Raw genomic sequence first — 21,296 nt, 5'->3', positions numbered from 1 at the left:
TATCGTATCAGACGTTACCTTCGACGCACATGTTCGCAAACTCAGTCTGCTCTGGATCAATGAGGTATTTCGCTAGTTGTCTGCGTCCGCCTGCGCAAACCACAGAACCTTCCTATTATGGACTGCTACTATCCTAGCCGCAATCGCACCGTCACGCGCCAGTACGGGCCGTACCTCGTGGTATGGGCCACTAATGCCCGGGCCAACTCACTTACAGACTCGCGCAACTCCATGACTGTCATTGACCCACACTGGCACGCAGGTCGTCTCAGACAGCGGTTCCGCAAAGTACATCGCCATAAAAGCTGAATAATGGACTCTGGCATACCAAGATATGCACAACTTCGGCATGATAGACTCCCGACAGGGAGGTTCACGCGCGCAGTACTCAACGGTGACATTCAAGTTGCGGACCGTACAAGACACCGTCCTTTGGCCTGTCGCAGTAAATCACCGTCTACAACATCCCAACTGTTCCTGACCATCGCATAGGAGCCGAATATTAGGACACGGTCCACCAACACTCCGGACTCTCCAAGTCCGAGTCGGTACCACGCGCCGCCGGTACACAGCGTAACTATCAGAGCCCGTCTTGGGTTGCTTTATTGACACGCATTTGATCGGTGCGCCTGAACAGATCCCGGTGAGTACTTCCTGTACATAACGTAGGAAAGGTTGAATGGCAATGATTTGGTCATAGTTCCCTCAACTTGAGGTTGCCCGGCGGAGACGACACGAGTCGCCTGTCCAGTCATGCGTTCAAATTGACATCACCTCAAATCAATGGGCCAGTGTAGACATTGGCATGCGAGTTGTCGATATTGAGTGCGCTCGGCTCTACCTGTGCTGCATTGGGCTCGAATTCCGTCCTGAGAGCGACAACTCCCTCCGTCCGAAGATAAGAAAGGTCTATGCAGCATAGAAGACACCTACTCGCACCAATATATCATGCTGCGTGCAGCTTCGAAGTCTCTAGAGTAGCATCAAGTCCGCCGTCAACTTCTAATCGGGTGGGTGCGACGTCGGACCGAACACGTTCAGGAACCACAGCAGTTCATGTTACACGCTGTCTACTCCGGTTATCTGTTCGTCGTACCATTTCTATTCCTATGCCCTGACGGCTTCTACAACTGACGTGATTGCACGAAGTATCTCCACCAGTCCTAGATACGTTCCTTTTCACTGGCGCATCCGTCTATGATAACGGCGAAACCGATAGGATGCTACACATCCTGAAGTATCTCCTACTCTCTATATCCACCTTTGGCTGCCTCGGCGTTCGAGGCAGCGGAACCCACCATAGCCATCTGACCATATGCAATGCGATCGCCCAAGCAGTCTCTACCAAGTCTAGCGTCTTCTATCCAGGCAAGTGCATTTCATTGAACCCTCTGCATGTTTCACTGACACAGTCCAAGGCTCTAGTCAATATACCTCGGACAATTACCATTGGGCTGTGTCGAGCACTATTAATTCTAGTTGCACTGTTGAACCCGGTACAGCAGAAGATATTGGAAAGATCGTGCGTCCACCTGGCTCGTATCACCTCTAGATCGACTGACCTTTTTTCCGTCTTGAGTTACGCATCCTCGGTGTCACCCGGACACCATTCGGGGTATGCACTGTTTCTGAACACAGCATAAATTCAGAGCTCATTCGTCATACAGGTCAGAGGCGCCGGTCATACCAGCAATGTCGGTTTCTCAGCGACAACCGGTGTACAGATCGCGATGACTCGGCTTGACGAGGTCATATACGACGCAAAGACTAGTATCGCCAAGATCGGTGCAGGAAACGTCTGGGACGATGTGTACGAGGGTCTCCAACCCTTCAATGTCAGCGTCGTAGGTGGGCGCGTCAGCGGGATTGGAGCGGCAGGTTTCACTCTTGGCGGAGGTAGGTTTGACGAGCCTTTCAACGAGAGACTCTTCGTGCTCACAATACCTTCAGGGTACTCTTACAAGACAAACGAGTATGGTTTGACCATAGATACTGTCACTGGCTTCGAGGTGGTACTCCCGATCGGGGAAGTCGTCTTTGCAGATGCTACACAGTATTCGGACCTCTTCTTCGGCTTGAAGGTAAGACAATGAATCATTGCGGTCTCGGATTCGTGTGATCGTGTCTGCTTAGGGCGGCTTCAACAACTTCGGCGTAATGACGGCCATCTACATGAAGACGCACGCCGAGACATTCGTCTGGGTATGCCCCTCCGTTTTCAGCCTCTTCATCTTCACTATCTCACCTCGTCTTTTAGGGTGGCTCTATTACTACCACTGGAGTGGATGAGGCGGTGATGGCTGCTGTTCTGAACTTTTATTCAACGGTCACGGACCCGAAAGCCGCGATTCTACCGACTTTTAACTACGATTCCTCCATAGGAATAGTGAGTCGATCCGTTCCTTAGGTTGGCTCTTCTGAGTTAACCTAGCCTTGACACTGCCTGCGCAGCGCATCACCGAGCTCGGTCTTTTCTATCATGCACCTGAACCACCTCAGGGGATGTTTGACGACTTCCTGGCCCTTCCGGCACTGGTGCAGAATGTCTCAACACGCTCCTTGCTCTCCCTCATTACCGCATTCCCGGAGCCGACAGGTCTGAGGTACGTTCTTCAACGATGGTCACGATATAGAGCGCTTCTTATAAGCATCTATACCAGAGGTGCCTTCCATACACTGTCTCTACATACCCTATCATCCGCGTTCCTCGATGCTGTGGTGAACGAAACCCAGGTCCGTCTTTGTGTATCCTCCAGACCATCTGACTGAACGACAATAATCGATAGTTCTGGAGCACCCAGCTCTCGCCCTCCGTCCCAGGGCTCTTCATCAGCTACGACGTGGAGCCTTTCCTGTCAAGCTACCTCTCGCACGGCTCACCCTCAGCCTGGCCGCCCAGTCGCGAGATTGCCCTCTTGCCGATCAACCTCTACTTTGCATGGGCGCTGCCAGAGAACGACACCGTCATCCACGAGGTGATGACCCAGAGCGTGGACTATTTGACTGAAGTGGCGATCGCGGAGGGTCAGGACATCGCGGACGCGCCGTTGTATCCGAACTACGCGATATCCGGTGTCCCGCTGGAGGATATGTATGGGCAGAACGTGGAGAGGTTGAAACACATCAAGGCTACCTATGACCCCGCGAATGTGATGGGTCTCACAGGAGGGTGGAAGTTCTGAGGTGCTGTTTCGTCAGACCAGACGTCGAATACAATCCTCGTTTACATCTACTGCCTGTGGAGTTCGGATTAACTCGGTCATGCTACTAACTCTAGATGTTCTACTTACCATCAAAGTTTGCCATGAGCGAAGTGCCACGTACGGCACCCCGGACGATATGCTTCTGGAGTGGATACTGTGGAAGCGCGACGGTCATATCCTCGGATAAAGCATCATGTCGAATCCACGTTCGAGCACACAGAACCTAGCCGTTTCCTCTCAGGCCGGCATAAGAGAACTGAGCACGTTCACCCACCAGCCATCAACACAGTAGTCTGGAAGAACACATGCCCATGTAGAACCGTAACTAGAAGAGGTACTAGAAGAGGCACTCTATGTGTGATTGAAGAGTGCGAGATAAGACAACATATAGACAAGGCATGCAACACACGCTCAGGCATAGATCTCCTTCAGGTAGGGCTCTACTTCCTCCTCAAGCCAATCCCACAACCTATTGCCGATCTCGTCGTCGTACGCCTCTGGCCTGCATGGATCGCATATTCTCGCCCAGGGCACAGCAAACTAAGCAGCAGACAATCAGTTCGCAGACCTTCGTTTAGTGGGCCAGTAGCGTACCTCGCCGTTGTGTTTGATGGGCTCCGGCATCGTCCCAGCCCAGAGCGAAGTCAGTACACCTCTCTCCACTGGCCAAAAGGTGTACAACAGCGCCTAGGAGGGAAGTATCAGTTCACTCCGGTTCTAAAGTACAGTAATTGCGGCGTTAGCAGAAATGACCGGCAACTGACCGTGAACTTCTTGTCCTTCTCCGTTGCGTACTTCATGACATCTGTCTGCACAGTGCCTGCCATTCATATAGCTTAGTCGCAGATCCCTGCCTCTAAGTGGCATTTGACCATACCAGGATTCACAGATAAGGAGACGAGCCCCTGTTCCCCATAGCGCCTCGCACATTGGCGAGCTAAAATAGTGTTTGCCTATTTGACAGGGTTGCACATCATGGTGAGAAAGACATGTGAAATGCACGAATGATAGGGACCAACGGACTATTTTACTCTGCTGATACATCGAGTTGCTACCCGCCTTCAGCCGCGCGGGCCCGTCCTTGAACGTATCCCATATAAGGGGCGACAGGTACGCCGCTAGCGACGAGAGCCAGATGACGCGAGGATGCTTATCGTGTGTGGACTCTCTGCTCGCGAGGATCGTGGGTAAGAGGAGCTTCGTGAACAGGAAAGGCCCTGCCGCGAGTATTGAGCGCCGTGTATGGGTCACAGAGAAGGATAGGCTCACCAACCACGTTCGTGCCAAATGTCAAGTCATAACCGTCGTCGGTGACCCATTCAATGGGCATGCAAGTCACGCCACTGTGAATCAATGACTGAGAAACCGAGTGATGAGACGATATGGCGCTGAGAGGAACCTACGCGTTATTGAACAAAACGTGCAGTTGTTTCTCCTTGCTGAGAGTACATTGGCACGATGTACTACACGTAGTGGCGAAGACGGACCTCAAAAAGTCCTCCGCGCTTTTCTTGACAGACGCGAGGTTGGCTAGATTGAGCTCCAAGAAGACTGCCTCCTTGCCCGTCTTCTCCTTCAGCTCCTCAATCGCGGCGCGCGCCTTCTGCTCATCCCTTGCGCCCATGTACACTTTCGCATTGTGTTCCAAGAGGGCCTACGCAGGGGCAGTCATGTCAAATTTCGAACAGGATATCAATATGAACCTCACCTTGACTGTCTCTTTGCCGAGGCCTGCATTTCCTCCTGGAGATGTAAGGGCGCTATATAAGCGGTATTGCTGACACTCAGACATCATCAATGCGCACCTGTTACTAGCATAACTTGCCCCGTAAGGTCTGGCATCTGGTCCATGCTGAACGTCGGCTCCGGGGGGTAGGACTGCCTGTGCAGGCGTCTCCAATACCAGATCAGGGCCCATAGTCCGGAAGACATGTCGCTGATGCTGTGGATGTTGCACTCGAGAGGGTCTCAAAGAAGAGGTTCAGCGCGGGCAGAGCCTGTCTTCAATTAAAGCGAAAAAGGTCTGCGGACCTGCTGTAAAGCGGCAGGCGGCTGGACCGTCATACACCGCTCTGAGCACGGGCGCAGATACGACGGGCGTCGATCATTCGCATTGTGTCCGCCAATGGCCTGCCGCCCCAAGCTGAAAATTGAAGAACTGAATAGAGACGACAGTACAACACGCCATGCACGGGGAGGAACCATATCCGTTTTTACAATGTGGGCCGAAGAATTTGAACATGGGAGTCGTACCAGGCAGCGTGTGGGAACGAGACACGGCTGCTGAGGTTATTCGGCTCTCTATCCCTGTCAAAATGCTGTGGACGTATATGGTTCAAGAGGAGTATGTCATGACCACGACGAATGTCCCCGGGCCGCGATAAGCTGGGAGCAGCCGAGGACAAACATCAACTCGACTCGGACTCGGAAATGCTACTTTCGATACATTTATGGTTTTGAAGACGTACCACGGCCCAGAGATTGGATAGGCTTGGTTAATGCCGCTGGAAGAACGGGTACGTCGCGCTGGTAGATACGAAGCAAGCTCAGACGCATCATCACAAGAACAGGATGTAGTAGGCAATGGTTTTTCACAGGCATACCCTTCACTCGAATGTGCTCATGGAGAAGGAGAACGGGGAGTATGTCCTTAAATGTCCGAGTCGGAGCAGTTGACAAGTACCGAGCAGGATACAACAGCATGTGGTGGTAGTGAACACCGGTGCTGCAGCCACAGCTTCTCGGGTAAGTTCCCTAATAAGGCAGTAGTACTTGGTTTGAACTCCGAGTCGGGCATCCAGGCCTAGGGATGTTCACTGTGCTAACCTCCCTTCATCCGGCTCGTACCTCGTCGCCAAACACATGGTCAACATTTAAAACCATGATCGCACATTGGTAATAGGAATATGCTCACAGCTTCGCCCTTCAATTCCCGCTTGAACCGGACGAGGTTTGCTGTCTTGAAGTCAGTGCACGCTGATTTGAAGCGACGACTCCTTTCTGTTCTGCGCACCTTGTGCGCACCCCAGGTGAGTACTTGCCCTCACGTGACAATAAACGGGATTCAGCAATAATAACCCCAGGTACTGTATCATCCGGAGGATCGCAGTTCACTGGCGGTGTCGTGAACTCAGGAAGGCGCCGAGTCCCCACACGCCGCCTTCGCCGGCGCTGCATCATTCGCTTCAAGACGCAGAGCGACCACCGTATTCGGTTTTATCTGCCGCACCGATGCAAATGCATACAGGTACGATGATACGATAATAGCACGTACTGCTACGGTGCCGAGTCAACCGAACAGTGGCACCAGCTCATCAGGCCTCTGATCCGGCGCTACGCTGTTTCCTGTCCAAGGCAGAAGGTCTGACGCAACCTCGCATAAAGACACACGCTGGACAGTATATGAAACTGTTTGTTTGACGTGTACCGGATATATTGATCTGTCAGCTGCATTCGGTACAGAAGGAGGCATTCAAGCTATTCTCGCACTACATCGATGCGAAGCGACGACTACTAGCGCATGAATGCAAATGCTCCAGAACAGTGTCACAGCATTCGACAAGTGGAGTCTTCAACATCGGCGACATACGTAGGTATGCCACCGGAGAACGTTAGCAAGAACGCTTTGGAATTCACTCTAGTCAAGTTGCAACTCTTTAGGAATGATGATCGCTCCACTGCAAAGATTAGTCGAAACAAATGAGGCGATCCTCCGACGTTTCGTCTCACAATCAAGCTACAACAGTCCGAGTCAAGACCGGTCAGTCTGTTTCTATCGCGAGCGTTTTCTCTTACTCAATGATATAGCAGGCCAATTGCGGTATTGCGCAGGGCGAAGAAGCGCACCTCGACATCTTATGGTCGACTGACAGTATACAGAAGAACCCTGAAAGAATCACTGCTCCCGTCATGCCAGCCGTCATCTGGGACAGAACAATGTCCGAGCTACGAACCGGAGCCTGAGCGGCCACCGTCACGGCGCATCGGCTCGATACTATGCAATCATGTTATAAAGGTCGTGCCATGGCCCCGCGGACGCTGCGTCGCTCTAGCAAGACTTGCCAGCCAAGATGTGGACATCAGTGCTCGCCGTCATTGCGGTCTTGGTGGCTACGCAGACTGTGCAGTTTCTCTTCAACCTCAAGGTACTGTTCAGACCTCAACATGCTACCTCAAGTGCTGATGATGTCCACAGAAAGTCAGCTATCTGCCTGGCTTCCGCACACTATTTTCGCAATTCTCCGTGTTCGGCGCGGCTATCCCGACAAACTACTTTCATCCTGGCCTCAACTGGATCTGGAAGTGGAGACACACAGGTCTGCACGGCTTCTCTGTTCGAGTAACACTCAGGCTGATCGCTATGTATGCGCAGTGTACGACTACTATGGCACGCGGACAATATCTTACGTTCCTTTCATTGGCGAACCGGTTATCTGGACCTCGTCCATGGAAGTCGCCAAACAGATTCTCGCCGGAGATCCGAAACTCATCAAGGCTCCTTCAGCACTGGTTCCTCTCCTGTATGATCACTCACTCACACATACGATTCTCGCTAATCTAATTTCGCAGCCTCTGGGGCGACAGCGTTCTTACCGCGAACCATGAAGCGTACAAGAAGCACCGCCGAGTGGTCGGACCTGCATTCTCCAGCAACACGTACATACTCACTTCTCCCTATGCATATACGTTCGCTGACCCCACTCATTCTCAAGTTACTCTCTTGTTGCTCGGGAGACTGTGAGATGGTACCACGAGATGGTCGAGGGTGAAAACTGGATCAAGCAAGGCAACTTCACCATCGATTCAATGGACCAATCCATGCTCAAGGTGCCGATATTTACGTTGTCACATGAGTAATGAGTTGACCACGTCACAGTTCACCCTGGGCGTGCTCTCAAGGACATCCTTCAACTACCGCTACCCGTGGTCCAACTCGACTGACAATACTGGCGTACCTTTCGAGCGAGCATTGACGACGATCTTGACTATGAAGGAAGTCATCATCCGCCTTGCCACGCCGAACTGGGCGTACAAGCTTCCCATCGAGCGGTACGATTTCTTCACCTCACTTGCTCAAACCACGTCTTGACATCGTTGAAGCCTGCGACGTGTGGATGACGCCTATAGCAAGCTCGGCGCACTCATGCGGTCCTTCGTCACATCTAAGAAGGACGAACTTGCGTCTACCACGGAGGACATGGAGCCTTTGAGGAGTGACCTCCTAACTCGGCTTGTCTCTGCCAGTGAGGCTGAGGGGAAGAACGGGCTTGACGATTCCGAAGTGGTAGGTCCCTACCCACGGCATTGATGGGTTTCCACCATTCATTCCGACTGCAGATTGGCAATGTCTTCAGCTTCTTGTTCGCGGGGCATGGTGGGTCTGACAGATTGGACCTCTGACAACCCCGTTCTGACACAGAGTACAGAAACGACTGCGCATACGGTAGCGTCGGCACTTGCATTGCTCGCCCTGCATGAAGATGAGCAGGAGAAGGCTGTCAAGGCCATCCACGAAGCTCTGCCGGACGGTCGGGACCCTGTGAGAGGCTCTGTTATTCATGCACACTACGGCTGCTGAGAAACCCGCAGACGTTCGACGACTTCACCAAGCTAGACAAGGTTCTGGCGTGCTTCCACGAAGCGGGCAGGATGTTTCGTAAGCACCTTTACCTGACATCTATGGTGTTTATATCTAGCCTCTCAACTACGTATAGCTGGTGGTGCTATCGTGACGCGGGACACTATCGACACGTTCGTGCTCAAGGTACCCGACGAGAAGGGCAACGAAGACGTCCTTGTCGTACCGGCAAACATGCGCATCATGATTGACATGGTCGGCATTCGTAAGTTGCTTCACCTATCTCAGCGGCCTTCGTGTCTCATCCGCCCTGACTGCCTCACTTAGACTACGACCCTCGGTTGTTCCCAGACCCCGAGCGATACGACCCGTCGCGCTGGTACGGCGTACATAACGAGACAGATCTGACGTACTTTGGGCTTGGGCCGCGCGCGTGCCTGGGCAGGAAGTTCGCGCTCGTCGTCGCTATGTCGCTCATGACCTGCCTCCTGCGCGACTGGAAGTTCACCGTGCCCCTAAAGCCCGGGGAGACAAAGGAGCAGTGGCGCGAACGCATTATGCAGGGCAAGTATGCTGGCCTCGGGTTCGGCGTCCATCACATTCCTGTGAAGATGACGAGGAGAGTTAAGGCGTGAGGGGCGCGCATGAACCTCAGTACGCTGGCACTGGAGTTCCCTCATACTCGGGAGAGTGGAAGTCATGTATTCTACATATGACCTTCCCGCTGACAACCACCATATTCGCTCCCCATGGCAGATAGAGCAGACGTCATTTCAGTTCTCGGAACCTTGTACTTACATATATAGACGTTGGCAAATGTATTGAATCTGGCGAGCATCTTCTTGATTGCACCCCTGGCCGAGATTGAAAGCGACACTAATCAGGGTACCGAACCACTGCTAGTGGTTTGATACTCTGATTGGTCTATATTACCCGAAGGAACTGCATCTAACGACGACTCATGCAGGTTGTCTGCCTCTACAACCGGACCCGAGCATCTCTAACGTATGTATTCGGTCATTCACGTCGAACACGAAGGACTGCTAATACAAGACACCTTAAGACCGTCGCAAAGCTGCCCCAATACAGCGCACGTCTCGAGTTCGGGACGCTATTCGCCACCATCAGTATCTTGCATGGACTAGCTGTCACTGAGACTGATTAAAACCCATCGCCACGTAAGGCCCCGCTGCTGTCCGGTCAACCTTGCATTGTGCGACGATGACAAACACAGAGCAGCTCCCCACCTCATCCAAGACTCTCGTTTTACGAAGAACCGTCGCTGTTGGAGGCTCCACACCCGCCTACCACGACGCTGCGCTTCAGGACAGGGCGATACCTCCTCTGCAGAGAGGACAAGTCCTTGTCAAAATAAACGCGGCGGGGTTCAACGCCCGAGATGTGCGTAGCCTACCATAACGTGATCGCCGTCTGTGTTTGCCTGAACAACTTGGCAGCTATGGTTGCGTCTCGGTCTGTATGGGCCGGGCACGGAGTTCGATAGTCCATTGGGAGGAGATGGCGCAGGTACGAAGCGTAGTTGACGCTCAGCTGAGCAGGAGAAGTAACGACGACATCCTTGGTGTAGGTGTTGTCATTGCTACCGCAGATGCGGACGATCCCCTCCTGAACCAGCGAGTATTTCTTCTACCGATGCGAGGCTGGGAAAAAGACCCTGACGCGCCCGAATCCCCAGAGTTCGTACAGGGCCGCTATGAGTCGCAGAGCCTGGCTGACCAGTCCATGATGGCGATGCACAGGTTCTCCGTAATAGGTGGTACGAAAGTGCATGTCGGTACATTCGCACAGTACGCCGTCGTCGACAGAAGCGACGTCATACCTACGCCCGAGCATCTGGACGACGTGCACGCTGCAGCATGGCCAATCAGCGGCTTGACAGCATGGAGGTGAGATAACTTACCTTACTAGACTCAGAGGTTTCTTTAACGATGACTCAGGTCTGCCGTTGTGTATGGTAAAGTTCGGCAGGGCGACAACGTGCTCATAACGGGCATCGGTGGTGGCGTAGCGGTGGTGGCGCTGCAGATCTGTCTTGCGCGCGGTGCAACCGTCTACGTCACGAGCAGCTCGGATGAGAATATCCGCCGGGCGATAGAACTCGGAGCCAAGGCAGGCGTGAACTACAAAGGCGGTAAGCACTGTCCGACGCTGAGCACCTGTTCTGCATTGATGCATGCCGCAATCAAGAGGATTGGATTGACCAGATTGCAAAGAAACTTGAGGAAAGCGGTTCCAAGACGGGGAGAACAGGGAAGGCACTCCTGAGCACGGTCATAGACTGCGGGGGAGGAGACATAATGATGAAGACAGGCCCGATCCTCAAGAGTGGCGGGCGAGTCGTGTTGTACGCGATGTGCGTAATAATACTAGGTTCCTACTTTGAGCGTATGATCGACATGGACTCTGATGGCGTACCACACGTTACAGGACCTCGCCGCCGTACCAGACGATCTACACCCCGTACCATTACTCGAGATGTCAACAACTCTGCGGTAAGTATCCGCGAAGTACTCACCAGTCGTGTCTTGAATGTTCACGCTCCTTGGACAGGTGTCATGATGGGATCCAGACAGGACCTCATTGACGCGACCAACTTCATTGCAGAGCACAGCGTTGTACCACACGTATCTGTGGTACTTGATGGGCTTGAGGAAGCTGAAGAGGGCTTTAAGCTAATGAAAACACGGCAGAAATTTGGCAAGATTGTCATGAAGATTCATCACGACAACGCGTCGGAATAGCGGAGTCCCTGTTCATATGATTCGCGAATATGTCGGATGACAGAAATGGCACATCGCGGCCAGTGGACATGGTGGCGAGGTTGGAGCAATGTCGAGGGTTGAACAGTGTTGGGGATCTGGATGCATGAGGGTGAGCCTCGCTGCTTCTGCGGTACAGTGCCACATACGCGACCGTAGCGACGATAATCAATGAAAGACCCTCGTATTGCATCATACGTTTTCCTTGTGATGACTGACGAAAATATTGTGAGCACAGTGCACACACAGAATAACACAGAAGCATATCCGAGTCAATATTTTAGCACCTGCAACCGTCACGGGGCCCCCCGCTAAGCCTGAGACCTGGATGTGTACTCGTCACTGTTCAATATCGAGCTTGCTATACCAAGGATACTATGAAGCGTGGTTTCACCAAATCTCAGCACATTGAAGAGCAAGACAGAACTTACATCGGAGAGGAAGTTTACGAGACTACGACTGCAGGCCTGCCACCGCGGCGTGCAGCGGGCGTCCCGTTGTCTGCGTCTCGTGATCGCGACAACACGCGTCGCGTCGACGGTTCGTTGAAGGGGCGACTGTTTTTGTTCCCGACGCTCAGGGGCCGTGGTCCCGGTCAGTCCCTGCTCCTCGTCCCGCCTGCGCGCGAGCTCATACCGCGTATAGTATGTCAGCAATAGAAGACGAATACGATGCATATTACTCGCCGTTGGACCTCGAAGGCGTCTGCCTGTCTCAGAGTCCTCGGCACGCCGCAGACAGCCCACCGCCCGCGGTCTCGGAACCTGCTTCACAGTCTACGGCACCTGAAACTTCCGACGAGTTTGACGCATATGACTTCTCAGAATTCACGGCTACAGACTTTGCGCAAATTGACGCTGCGCTCGTCGGTGACGCAGCCTCGGTATCGACCACCACATGCGCGCCGAACAGCGACCACAACAGCAACAAGCCAGGAGGTCCTGCGATTGAAATCAGGTTGGAAGCTGAACTTGCTGACCGTTCTACTCTTGTGAAGGCACCATCGAAGGAAGTACCGCTCCGACCGCCAATGCGCGATACCCGGAGCCCCTTCCAACGCTTTCGCAAGTGGAATAAGCACTTCTCTGTGTCTGATTTAGTGGGTCCAGCTTGGTACGCTTCACATGACGGTATCATCTACTCGACGCCTTACGGTGATGTTTTCAGGTGTGAGGTTCAATTTGATTATGGCCTTCGACAGAAGCGGCACTTGAAGCCTGAGCAGAGACCTGATGCTTTCGTGACGGATGATGGCAAGACGATCAATGTCGACAAAGGTGTCGCGCAGCAGAATCATCGTGTTATTACCCGTGGCCAGGTACGTGACCCTCCGTAGTGCTGGTATATGCTGACTTCGTTTAGTCGGTCCATAAAGTTTTGGAGCGTGAGGTGCGGCCGGAGGAAGTTCCTGTTGAGATCACGACATCAGAGGAACGCTGGGGCGTACGGCAAGTCGTTCTCCGGCGATTTTGATAGTCCGATCTTCTCATGGCACGCGTCAGCCTCGTGAACATGCTGGCTAGCTTGGACCTGCTCATGGAATCCGGCCTCTCTGTAGCTATCTCGTCTCTCTCGCCGCTTGTCACATTTTAACGCCTGCACAGCGCGAAATGCCCGTGTTTGGCATCATTCATAATCAGATCGTCGTTGGGATCATCGTAAGTCTCTGGTGTCTCTGGTGTGTATGTCACTGGTCTCTCGCTCATCACCCTCCACCAGGACGAGTTAGTTCGCAAACCCACGCCGACACCACCCGCAGAGCAAAGACGGCGAAGAGGTCGGCCTCCTGGCAGCGGCAAGGGTCTCAATAAGCGCGCTTCTCCGGCCACGCCGACGAAGGGCGGGAACAAGAAGTCGCGGCGCACCCCCGAGCTTTCGCAACCACAGCTTACATCGTACTTCCATGCAGCCGTACAAGCGCCAGAGCGCGATGACTTCGAGTCTGCCTTCCCTACACGTTCTCCCGCTGATGACATTCAGCCGAGTCGCCCTGGCGCAAACGATGATGGACAACCCATCGTAGCGCCTCCTTCCTCGTACATGTTGCATATCTCGGACACGAAGACTCGACGCACACCCAGTCTTCCTCCTGAAGAAGACACTCTATCATCTCGCCTACAGCTTATGCTGTACCATCGTTTACTGAGCAGCCTCCTTCGATCCCCACCATCACCGACGTCACAGAACAGCCCACAACCATCAACAGACACGTTTCCGCCGCCCATCGACTTCCCCGCGATATGGAAGAGGCTCGGCCTCGATCCTCAACGGACGTTCTCCGCTGCCTTCATGCGCGACGCCGGCCTGCAAGCCATCAAATGCCTCGACGACCTCGTCGCGGCATGGTACCACGCCGTCTCCGCGCTGAATGTATCCGGTGTCGACCGGACGCTCACTCTCGTCTACCGCCTGCAGCCTTCTCACTCGCAGAAGGCGAAGGCCGCTTTTGATCAGGAGGCGGTTGACTTGGCTCGTGCAATCGAGGCGAGTCTGAATGAAGCGCCGCGCGCGTGGGCCGGTGGGGACGAGCAGCTTGCGAAGGCGATCACGGAGAACATCAAGGGGGCTACGCTCGAAGGCGGGCGGGATGCTTTCGCGGAAGCTGTAGGCGCGGTGCCAGATACGTTGACTCCGAGCGCGGAGGAGCTGGATGAAGGAGAGAAGACACCGCGTCGAGAGGCGACGGTTGCTCTGGACAGCGAGGAAAAGCCCTCTGACTCGCGCGAGACGAGCAAGCAACCTCAAGAGAGCGACTCGGACGGGGAGGGGATGCAGATCACCGCAGCCGAACTTGACGTCGAAGCGCGCATTCTCGGATCCAAGGAGTTCGCGGTCGATGACAAGATGTTGGACGACTATCTCGACAACATTCTGCAGTGGTGGCTCGGGCAGCGGCCGCCGAGAGGCGTGGACATCGAGCTGACTCGGCGGTGCTTGTAAGTCGGTTGTGCTTATTCCGGCGTATTGTGTCTGACTATGTCCGGAAGGAACTGTGAATATGTCGAGGGCTGCGAGTGGCGCGCGCAGAAAGCGATGGAAACCCGACAGAGCACCTTGCATACATAACTGTCTGCTTGGGTCATGTAAGATCAATGTTACGGTGTGTTATTACTCATTCAATGTACGGGTCGTTGGAAATTACGGACATGTAGGCTATGTACAGGTAGCACCTCGCACTGTCGTTTTACTCTCATTACAATTCTACATCCATGAACCTTGACAGCTATCGACACTCGTACACTGGCAGTCCACAGTAAATAAATAAAAAGTACTTTCCGGACGCTCGAGTACGTCCTAGCCCAAAAACCTACCCAAGGAGTATTCAATGCTCTCGAGCACCGCTTTATCGCCTTAGCCCTGAGATGAGCACCATGGACTCAACAACGCTGAGTCCCGCAAGTATTTGGAGATCCTCCTCTAGCTTGTCCTTGCGAGCCTCCGAGACGAATCTCTTCGTAGCATTAATCATGGCTCCGTTCTTCAGCCCGACGATCTCCAGCTTGCTCGCGTATACCTCCGGCGAGAACCCGAGCGACTCGAGGTAGCGGCGCACATCAGGGTCTATGGAATGGAGGACAGGCGGCGAGTCTGCGGGGATCTGGGGAGCTGGGTTGCTAGTCCCAGTGTTCGTTGGGTGGCTGCCTGCGCGGCCGACTATGTCCCCCGCTATAGGCTCCTTTGCAATCACCGAAGCAGGCGGCCGCGTCTTGGTGCTGGACCCGACTTCACGAGGATCTGGCGACTGGTTCGAGGGACGTGATACGAATGATGGCTTGGGGGTCAAGGTGACATTGTAGGGTACCTGTTCAACCGTTGGCCCTGCAGCCCCTTGAGCACCGTTTGGTCCCGGTGCACGAGACGGAGTCGTGGAAATCGGAGGACGAGTGCCAGTTCCCGGGACGGCCGCGAGTGGTGCAAACTCATCGTGATGGGGTGCAACTGAGGGTTGTACAACCCCCTGCATGCCGCTCGGGTTCGATACAGATGCCCCAGGTGTCGCTGTGTTGCGGGTGGCGTCTACTGGATTAGTACGAGTGCTGAAAGCCTCCACGACGGAGCCAGTGGTTTGCGGGACCTGTACCGGTGCTGCTGTCTTTTCTGGCACAAGCCTGACACGTTTTGGTTGTGGACTATCATTGCTATATGGATTGCATCAGTAACATAGGGTAGGCTACTGAGCATACTGCCTACTTATTTGATTCGCGAATCGTGCGTTCATCAAGAGCTGTTACGCCGGCCTTTCTTTTTGTTTTTGAAAAGGAGACCCGGTGGCCAATACCATTGTCATAACTGGTTACGAGAGTGTCAAGAGCTGACTTCTGTGCATCACAGCTGCGCGTACAATGTAATGCGGTGGTACCGGAAGGGGTCCTCAGGAGAAGGCTGAGTCCTCAGTTTTGCACCCTTAGATGTCTGAGGGAGCGGCAAGAGCGGCTTCGGTGCCATGGTCCTAGGCTTCAAATTGTGCTTGTTGTTCACGTCCTGGACACTTCTGAGCAATGAACATCAGATGATTGGTTGTGGAGTATGGGGTCAAGGCATTACTTGGCGGCGTGGACCCCGTCGTTCTTCCGTGTCTCACCAGCCCCCGAAGCTGCACCGCTTGATCTTTTTGCAACTTGTGGGCCTTCATGTTGATTTGCTGCATTTCGGCGTGCCCGGAGCACGGCATCGGGCGACAATGAAGTGCGTACATCTGATGATAGTTTGTCAGTAGTTGTCAGAATCTTGCTACAGGAAGTGGACTCACATGGTGCTGCTTCATGGCGAAGTCTCGCAGACGTCCGCTTTCCGTCGTTTCCGACTGAATGCTCGACATCAAATCCTTCGGAGCTAGATTCCGCGGACTGAACGTAGTCCGAACTCGGATCGCCATAGCCCGAGTCGCTATGCTCGCTAGGGCTATCCACATCGCTGAGATCATCCACATAACTTAGATCCTCCGCTGCGTCACTTAGATCCTCCACTTGGGCAAGCTGCAGCCTGTTCACTGCTGTGGAGACTACTCCGGCTCGAGCTCGGGGTGAGGAAAGCAAGCCCTGTTCATGCAGAGCATCAACATCCTCGGTGTGTTCCCACTTCATGGTAGCACGCGTGACACGGTCAAATCCGCCCAGCGGGATGAGCCTACTGGGCTGGAGGTCTTTTGCAGGGCCCAGGCGGGATCGGAGTCGAGGACCCGGCGTCGCGACGTCGACTGACCGTCTGTTGATCGGATGCGAACGCGGAACGTCACGCGCTGTGACGTCCAGTGACGTTTCTAGCTGGAGCGTAACCGCCGCCTTGCTGAGTGCTTTGCTCTCAGAATACAATGAAGTATGTTGTTGAAAGAGCACAATACTAGTATCTACCTTGTAGCTGTGAAACACAGCTGACGGGGCGGCGTATGGTATCATCCAAGGTATCATCCGTGATCTTCGAATGTGACGGATTTGGCGATGTTACCAGAATAGGCAACTATTGCTCGGCCACATCTTACCTGGTTCGCAATATTCCTGAGTATTGCACCGTATTTCATCAAGCATGTAGACAGTTATGCTTCAATGGTACTGCCTGTGGGATACTTTGTCGGAATCAGTTCCAACTCGTAGTCCCCACAATGAGTTTCTGTTAGTCTCCGCGTTGCAGTTACTCATTCAATGTACGGGTCGTTGGGAATACGGACATGTAGGCTATGTACAGGTAGTACCTCGCACTGCTGTTATACTCTAGCTCTCGTTACAATTATATTTCTACATCCATGGACTTCCACGGTCTGAGCTGCACTACTACTTTCAACGACCATTCGGTCGCCTCAGCGTTGCCTCAGCCCTGAAATCAGCGCCATCGACTCGGGAACGAACGATTCCCAGACCCTAAGGCCACGTAGCGTGTGGCGTAGCAATCTGCGATCGTAGTGTGGCGGGCTCGGTTTGTGTCGTAGCGGATCCGGTTCGTAGTGTAGCGGATCGGTTCGTAGTGCAGCGGATCGGTTGAGTCGTAGTGTAGCGGAGTCGGTTCGTAGTGTAGCGAATTGGAATCGAGTCGTAGTGTGTTGTGTGGCGAGTCGCAAGCGAGGCACCATGGCCTTAGGCGTGGCCCTCAGAGATCGAGGGGAATATAAAAGGTCAGGCCGACCTCTGGCAATTGCATCCAACCTTCCCTCGCCGATTCTTGAGTATTCCTGCTAGTGGCCCAACTCGTCGTCTTCCCCCTCAGGCTGTTGCTCGTCCAACTCAATTTGCCACTTCGGGACTTCGCCGAGTCGCCATTGACCTGATCACTAACCTATTGATTGCCTTAAGTTCGACTACTAATACCTCGTTGCCTGCAACTTAGAATCGGTGAGTCATGCTGGCACCATATCATTGATGTACTGATGCTGACAATAATTACTCTCTCTACTACTAGCTACTGCAGCACATCGTACTGCCTTGATCTTGGTGCGACCACTTCTTCATTTAACTTTCACATTGTGGCAATTGACTGATCTGTATTGTCTATGCACTAGCCTATTTCATCGAGTTTCCTTTTTGCAAGTCTTTACTGTCATTATTCTGGTAGCCCAGCCTCTTTGTGCTCGTCTGGTATGTTGGCTTCAGCTGTGCACTGTCTGATGTTTGTTGACGACTATCATCATTAGCTTAGATTGTCTATATAATTGCATCAAATTAATCGTAATTGTAGAGCAATTGTCATTCGGTGCGAAGGTCTTTTTGTGTAATGCGAGGTTTGATACTGATTTAGCTTTGTCAGTTTGCTTAGCAGTCGTTAGACGAGAACCTGTGGAATCCTTGATAAGTCTGCAGTACAAGGATGGCAGGTGGGTTGAATCAATGACTTCCATGATATGAAGACTGACTGATTGTATTTCTATTTTTGGAGGTTCATCGAAGAACTCGGAACCATGCTCCAACAAGGCATCAAACTTGTGTAGCAGCGGCTCTGGCGAGTGCAACAAGCAGTGCTCGTATAGGCTCTGTCGCCAGTGTTGCCTTGCTGCTGCAAGTCGAAGCCATGGGACACAGGAGGCAAGGCAACCATGCCGGGTGTCTTCGCATAGGTATCGCCCATTGCCAAATAGGATGCCTTGTCCTGCAACTCGTGAGTTTCCCTATGTATACATCACAGATTTATGATACTGACTGAGACTTTGCTCGTGGAGAACCATCTGCGACAGCCCCGCCTCCGAGTCCTTCCACAAGTGTTCCGTCTGCAACCGCTCTGTCTACGACGACTCTGTCTACAACCTCTCTGTCTACGACTGCTTCGTCTACAACCTCTCTGTCTACGACTGCTTCGTCTATGGCCGCTCTGCCTCAGACGACTGCTTTGTTTACGACTGCTACTGGTGCAAACCCTGTTCCTACTCTATGGCAGGAGACACCTGCAGATGCGATCGTCTCTCACCTCGAGCGAGACTGACAAGCATCAGCAGCTGCTCAGCGAAAGCTTGCAGCTGCTGAGGCGCAGGGTGCGAGTAAAAAGATATCTGTGTGTCTTTTGATCTGGTTCAAGGTGTGTTTTTGTATCGGTGGTATGCCATTTTGGGCTATTGATTCACTGTACCTACGTTGATCTAGGCGGATACCCTCCCATCATCATGCAGAATCTCAGTTGATCCCCATGGTCCACTCCTGCTCTCGTCGCATTCCCACGTTATCCAGCTCCTGATGCACCACTCTATCACTCGTCTCACCCCCGCCGATTTGCCTTCAGGTGCGGCTGCAAGTCAGGCTCTTGAAGTGAGCAAGAATGATCTCTGTGTTGAGGTTTTCGATCCCGTGCATGCTCGCTGGGTCATCACTACCGTCACCGACAACCTCTCGTCTGAACTTGGTGGTCAAAAACCTGAGCTTCTCATACGTGCCTGGGCACCTGGTCACGAACTCGCCGATTCTGCCTGTCCCAGCTTGGATGACCATCTTGATCGCCTCTATGGTATCCAGCACACAGCTCCGGGTCAGTACGCTCGTAAACGACCAGCCTCACCGTCTGCCACGACCCCTGATGCCAAGCGATCGCGGCTTGTCTCTGGCCCTGTCCCGACAACACCTGTCAAAGCGACCTATCGCTCTATGCGAAGGAATCTCACCACCTCATTGCCAGGACCAATGCGACACTTGGATTCTGCACACGATTGGAGTCCGCGAGTCGCACTTCCCACCTCCCGGCGGCCATCTCTTCGCCTCACCTCACTCAGTCAGCTTTCTCCTGTTCCAGAAAGTGACCTCACTGGTCTAGATGTGAGCGACTCCTTGCGTTGATACCGATGCCCAGAACTGATCAATGTTGTAGGTTACGACCAGCGAGCTGTTGCCGACCTCGCCAGCAGCATTGGAACCAGCAAACGATCCAGCAACAGCAGAACCAGCAAACGATCCAGCTCCTGCCATACAGGGCCAGCCCAACCCTTCCTTTCCGTCTGGCTTCTTCTTCTGCGACCTCTACCTTGGCGCCGAGCGTATCCAGCAGTTGAACGACACTGGAATGAAGACTGCAGATGCCTTCATGAAGGTCTTCCCGACAGTCGGCCATTATGCCGAGTCAACCTGGGGTGATGTGAAACGACGATTCAGGCAAGGGACTGCCGAAGAATGTACCGAATGGATCAGCAAGGGTCGCACCCCTGGTGCAGCCTTTACACACTTTCGCCACCTCGTCAAGACACGACAACACTCTCGTGCCCTGCCATTTGACCGAAAGCCTCCCCGACGAGGAAGAACAGCTCCACCTGTGGCTCCGAGTGCTCCAATGGTCGTACTCGAGCATGAGGAGCTACGAGCTGGTGGCCACTCAGCCCAACCAGCTGAGATCGTCCTGCAAGGTGAGTCGTATCATCTAGTAGGAATACATACATGATCACTCACATCCGAGTCAGTGACCACATCCAACGACGACACAGCTGGTCAAGCAACTGGCAGTTCAAGCTCAAATGCCTCTACCGATGCAGAGCTCATTCCTGAGCAAGCTGTCGACGAACCTGTGATTGACTGGGAACCACCCCTCCCACAGCTTTTGTTCAATTTAGAGCTCTTTCAAGAGCAAGCTGTCGACGAACCTACGAACGAGTGGGGACTACCTCTCTCACAGATTCCATCCGATCTCGGTATCACACCCTCTGCAACCATGTTCAACCTAGGTGCGACAGAGCCCAGCCCACTGTCAGCAGACAGTGAGCTAGGCGACAAGGGTCCACTTCCAAGTGCCGAAGAGATTGATGAATTTTTCGCAACCTTTACAAATCCATAAGACCAACCTTCATTTGACGAACTATCCACTGACTGAGCCTCTTTGTAGCATATCCACATCCTTTTTCATTCACTCATCATGGACAGATCACACAGCAAACGATACCCAGACTCCTACATCATGCCTAGTCCCATTACTACACACACTTACTAGTAGACAATCATCGTTCTTTCCTACAGCATCCTAATCATGTAGCATGTCTATAGCTCAAACAGTCAGCAGCTAATACACTCATTGATTTGTTTTGAGGCTTGAGATAACATTGTACGACTGAAGATGACTACAGATACACCGACAGGAAGCAACAACATACAACAAATGAATGAACCATGAGCATGAACAACAAACGAGCAACGAGCAACGACTAGTGAGCAACGAGCAACGAGCAACGAGCAACGAGGAACGAGGAATGAGCAACGAGCAACGAGCAACGAGGAACGAGGAACGAGGAATGAGCAACGAGCAACGAGGAACGAGGAATGAGCAACGAGGAATGAGCAACGA

At 53.1% G+C, this 21,296-nt stretch overlaps 8 protein-coding genes across 8 annotated transcripts; 5 read left to right on the top strand and 3 right to left on the bottom strand.

Annotated features, from left to right (window-relative positions):
* Nucleotides 1–1,220: 1,220 nt before the first annotated feature.
* Nucleotides 1,221–3,182, top strand: C8Q71DRAFT_719148 (FAD dependent oxidoreductase; the record flags this gene model as incomplete). Its single annotated transcript, XM_047921273.1, has 10 exons — nt 1,221–1,372; nt 1,426–1,522; nt 1,580–1,615; nt 1,668–1,896; nt 1,951–2,081; nt 2,134–2,202; nt 2,258–2,398; nt 2,464–2,603; nt 2,661–2,733; nt 2,787–3,182. 10 exons carry the CDS (start codon nt 1,221–1,223, stop codon nt 3,180–3,182), a joined length of 1,464 nt encoding a protein of 487 aa, XP_047772333.1.
* A 295-nt stretch (nt 3,183–3,477) lies between these two features.
* C8Q71DRAFT_792917 (uncharacterized protein) lies at nt 3,478–5,621 on the bottom strand. Its single transcript, XM_047925434.1, has 10 exons — nt 5,009–5,621; nt 4,912–4,946; nt 4,691–4,857; nt 4,607–4,642; nt 4,473–4,546; nt 4,227–4,420; nt 4,081–4,156; nt 3,968–4,023; nt 3,798–3,890; nt 3,478–3,743 (listed from the first exon to the last, which is right to left on the bottom strand). Exons 1-10 carry the CDS (start codon nt 5,133–5,135, stop codon nt 3,615–3,617), a joined length of 987 nt encoding a protein of 328 aa, XP_047772332.1. The 5' UTR covers nt 5,136–5,621; the 3' UTR covers nt 3,478–3,614.
* A 1,596-nt stretch (nt 5,622–7,217) lies between these two features.
* Nucleotides 7,218–9,616, top strand: C8Q71DRAFT_825249 (cytochrome P450). The gene is made up of 12 exons (XM_047926276.1): nt 7,218–7,348; nt 7,399–7,519; nt 7,576–7,723; nt 7,773–7,859; nt 7,916–8,030; nt 8,080–8,252; nt 8,304–8,487; nt 8,541–8,577; nt 8,630–8,742; nt 8,793–8,859; nt 8,918–9,046; nt 9,109–9,616. Exons 1-12 carry the CDS (start codon nt 7,274–7,276, stop codon nt 9,414–9,416), a joined length of 1,557 nt encoding a protein of 518 aa, XP_047772331.1. The 5' UTR covers nt 7,218–7,273; the 3' UTR covers nt 9,417–9,616.
* A 254-nt stretch (nt 9,617–9,870) lies between these two features.
* C8Q71DRAFT_819229 (NAD(P)-binding protein) lies at nt 9,871–12,020 on the top strand. Its single transcript, XM_047926147.1, has 9 exons — nt 9,871–10,182; nt 10,239–10,308; nt 10,370–10,478; nt 10,542–10,688; nt 10,740–10,933; nt 10,990–11,155; nt 11,230–11,294; nt 11,353–11,936; nt 11,993–12,020. The coding sequence occupies exons 1-8, from the start codon at nt 10,003–10,005 to the stop codon at nt 11,541–11,543; spliced, it is 1,122 nt and encodes a 373-aa protein (XP_047772330.1). The 5' UTR covers nt 9,871–10,002; the 3' UTR covers nt 11,544–11,936; nt 11,993–12,020.
* Nucleotides 12,021–14,975, top strand: C8Q71DRAFT_792900 (exonuclease V a 5' deoxyribonuclease-domain-containing protein). Its single transcript, XM_047925433.1, has 8 exons — nt 12,021–12,155; nt 12,207–12,674; nt 12,729–12,879; nt 12,924–13,009; nt 13,064–13,115; nt 13,166–13,219; nt 13,281–14,497; nt 14,549–14,975. Exons 2-8 carry the CDS (start codon nt 12,208–12,210, stop codon nt 14,625–14,627), a joined length of 2,106 nt encoding a protein of 701 aa, XP_047772329.1. The 5' UTR covers nt 12,021–12,155; nt 12,207; the 3' UTR covers nt 14,628–14,975.
* On the bottom strand, nt 14,767–15,707 carry C8Q71DRAFT_486473 (uncharacterized protein). Its single transcript, XM_047918860.1, has one exon. The coding sequence runs from the start codon at nt 15,523–15,525 to the stop codon at nt 14,905–14,907; it is 621 nt and encodes a 206-aa protein (XP_047772328.1). The 5' UTR covers nt 15,526–15,707; the 3' UTR covers nt 14,767–14,904.
* A 103-nt stretch (nt 15,708–15,810) lies between these two features.
* Nucleotides 15,811–16,775, bottom strand: C8Q71DRAFT_792895 (uncharacterized protein). Its single transcript, XM_047925432.1, has 3 exons — nt 16,312–16,775; nt 16,107–16,257; nt 15,811–16,053 (listed from the first exon to the last, which is right to left on the bottom strand). Exons 1-3 carry the CDS (start codon nt 16,643–16,645, stop codon nt 15,888–15,890), a joined length of 651 nt encoding a protein of 216 aa, XP_047772327.1. The 5' UTR covers nt 16,646–16,775; the 3' UTR covers nt 15,811–15,887.
* A 1,581-nt stretch (nt 16,776–18,356) lies between these two features.
* Nucleotides 18,357–20,792, top strand: C8Q71DRAFT_728504 (uncharacterized protein; the record flags this gene model as incomplete). Its single annotated transcript, XM_047921960.1, has 8 exons — nt 18,357–18,363; nt 18,426–18,510; nt 18,706–18,891; nt 18,921–19,014; nt 19,124–19,502; nt 19,764–19,786; nt 19,839–20,367; nt 20,446–20,792. 8 exons carry the CDS (start codon nt 18,357–18,359, stop codon nt 20,790–20,792), a joined length of 1,650 nt encoding a protein of 549 aa, XP_047772326.1.
* Between the last annotated feature and the right edge of the window lie 504 nt (nt 20,793–21,296).

This window comes from Rhodofomes roseus (assembly GCF_022264815.1).
Source record: "Rhodofomes roseus strain CIRM-BRFM 1785 chromosome Unknown C8Q71scaffold_50, whole genome shotgun sequence".
Taxonomy (NCBI): Eukaryota; Fungi; Basidiomycota; class Agaricomycetes; order Polyporales; family Fomitopsidaceae; genus Rhodofomes; species Rhodofomes roseus.
The sequence above is the reverse complement of the archived record's forward strand: the minus strand, read 5'-3'. Positions and strand labels throughout refer to the sequence as shown.

Bases quoted from the DNA above. Each gene is read 5' to 3' on its own strand.
- C8Q71DRAFT_792917 (XM_047925434.1), bottom strand. From the start codon at position 5,135: ATGTCTTCCGGACTATGGGCCCTGATCTGGTATTGGAGACGCCTGCAC. The intron at 4,643-4,690 runs GTCCGTCTTCGC...ATGTACTCTCAG, and splicing joins AGCGCGGAGGACTTTTTGAG to CAAGGAGAAACAACTGCACG. The intron at 4,421-4,472 runs GTGAGCCTATCC...TACTCGCGGCAG, and splicing joins ATTTGGCACGAACGTGGTTG to GGCCTTTCCTGTTCACGAAG.
- C8Q71DRAFT_825249 (XM_047926276.1), top strand. From the start codon at position 7,274: ATGTGGACATCAGTGCTCGCCGTCATTGCGGTCTTGGTGGCTACGCAG. The intron at 8,253-8,303 runs GTACGATTTCTT...ACATCGTTGAAG, and splicing joins TACAAGCTTCCCATCGAGCG to CCTGCGACGTGTGGATGACG. The intron at 8,860-8,917 runs GTAAGCACCTTT...AACTACGTATAG, and splicing joins CGAAGCGGGCAGGATGTTTC to CTGGTGGTGCTATCGTGACG.
- C8Q71DRAFT_819229 (XM_047926147.1), top strand. From the start codon at position 10,003: ATGACAAACACAGAGCAGCTCCCCACCTCATCCAAGACTCTCGTTTTA. The intron at 10,183-10,238 runs GTGCGTAGCCTA...ACAACTTGGCAG, and splicing joins CGGGGTTCAACGCCCGAGAT to CTATGGTTGCGTCTCGGTCT. The intron at 11,295-11,352 runs GTAAGTATCCGC...CTCCTTGGACAG, and splicing joins GAGATGTCAACAACTCTGCG to GTGTCATGATGGGATCCAGA.
- C8Q71DRAFT_792900 (XM_047925433.1), top strand. From the start codon at position 12,208: ATGTCAGCAATAGAAGACGAATACGATGCATATTACTCGCCGTTGGAC. The intron at 13,010-13,063 runs GCAAGTCGTTCT...GGCACGCGTCAG, and splicing joins GAGGAACGCTGGGGCGTACG to CCTCGTGAACATGCTGGCTA. The intron at 13,220-13,280 runs GTAAGTCTCTGG...ACCCTCCACCAG, and splicing joins AGATCGTCGTTGGGATCATC to GACGAGTTAGTTCGCAAACC.
- C8Q71DRAFT_486473 (XM_047918860.1), bottom strand. From the start codon at position 15,525: ATGCAGGGGGTTGTACAACCCTCAGTTGCACCCCATCACGATGAGTTT.
- C8Q71DRAFT_792895 (XM_047925432.1), bottom strand. From the start codon at position 16,645: ATGAAGTGGGAACACACCGAGGATGTTGATGCTCTGCATGAACAGGGC. The intron at 16,258-16,311 runs GTGAGTCCACTT...AACTATCATCAG, and splicing joins TCGCCATGAAGCAGCACCAT to ATGTACGCACTTCATTGTCG. The intron at 16,054-16,106 runs GTAATGCCTTGA...TTCATTGCTCAG, and splicing joins GACGGGGTCCACGCCGCCAA to AAGTGTCCAGGACGTGAACA.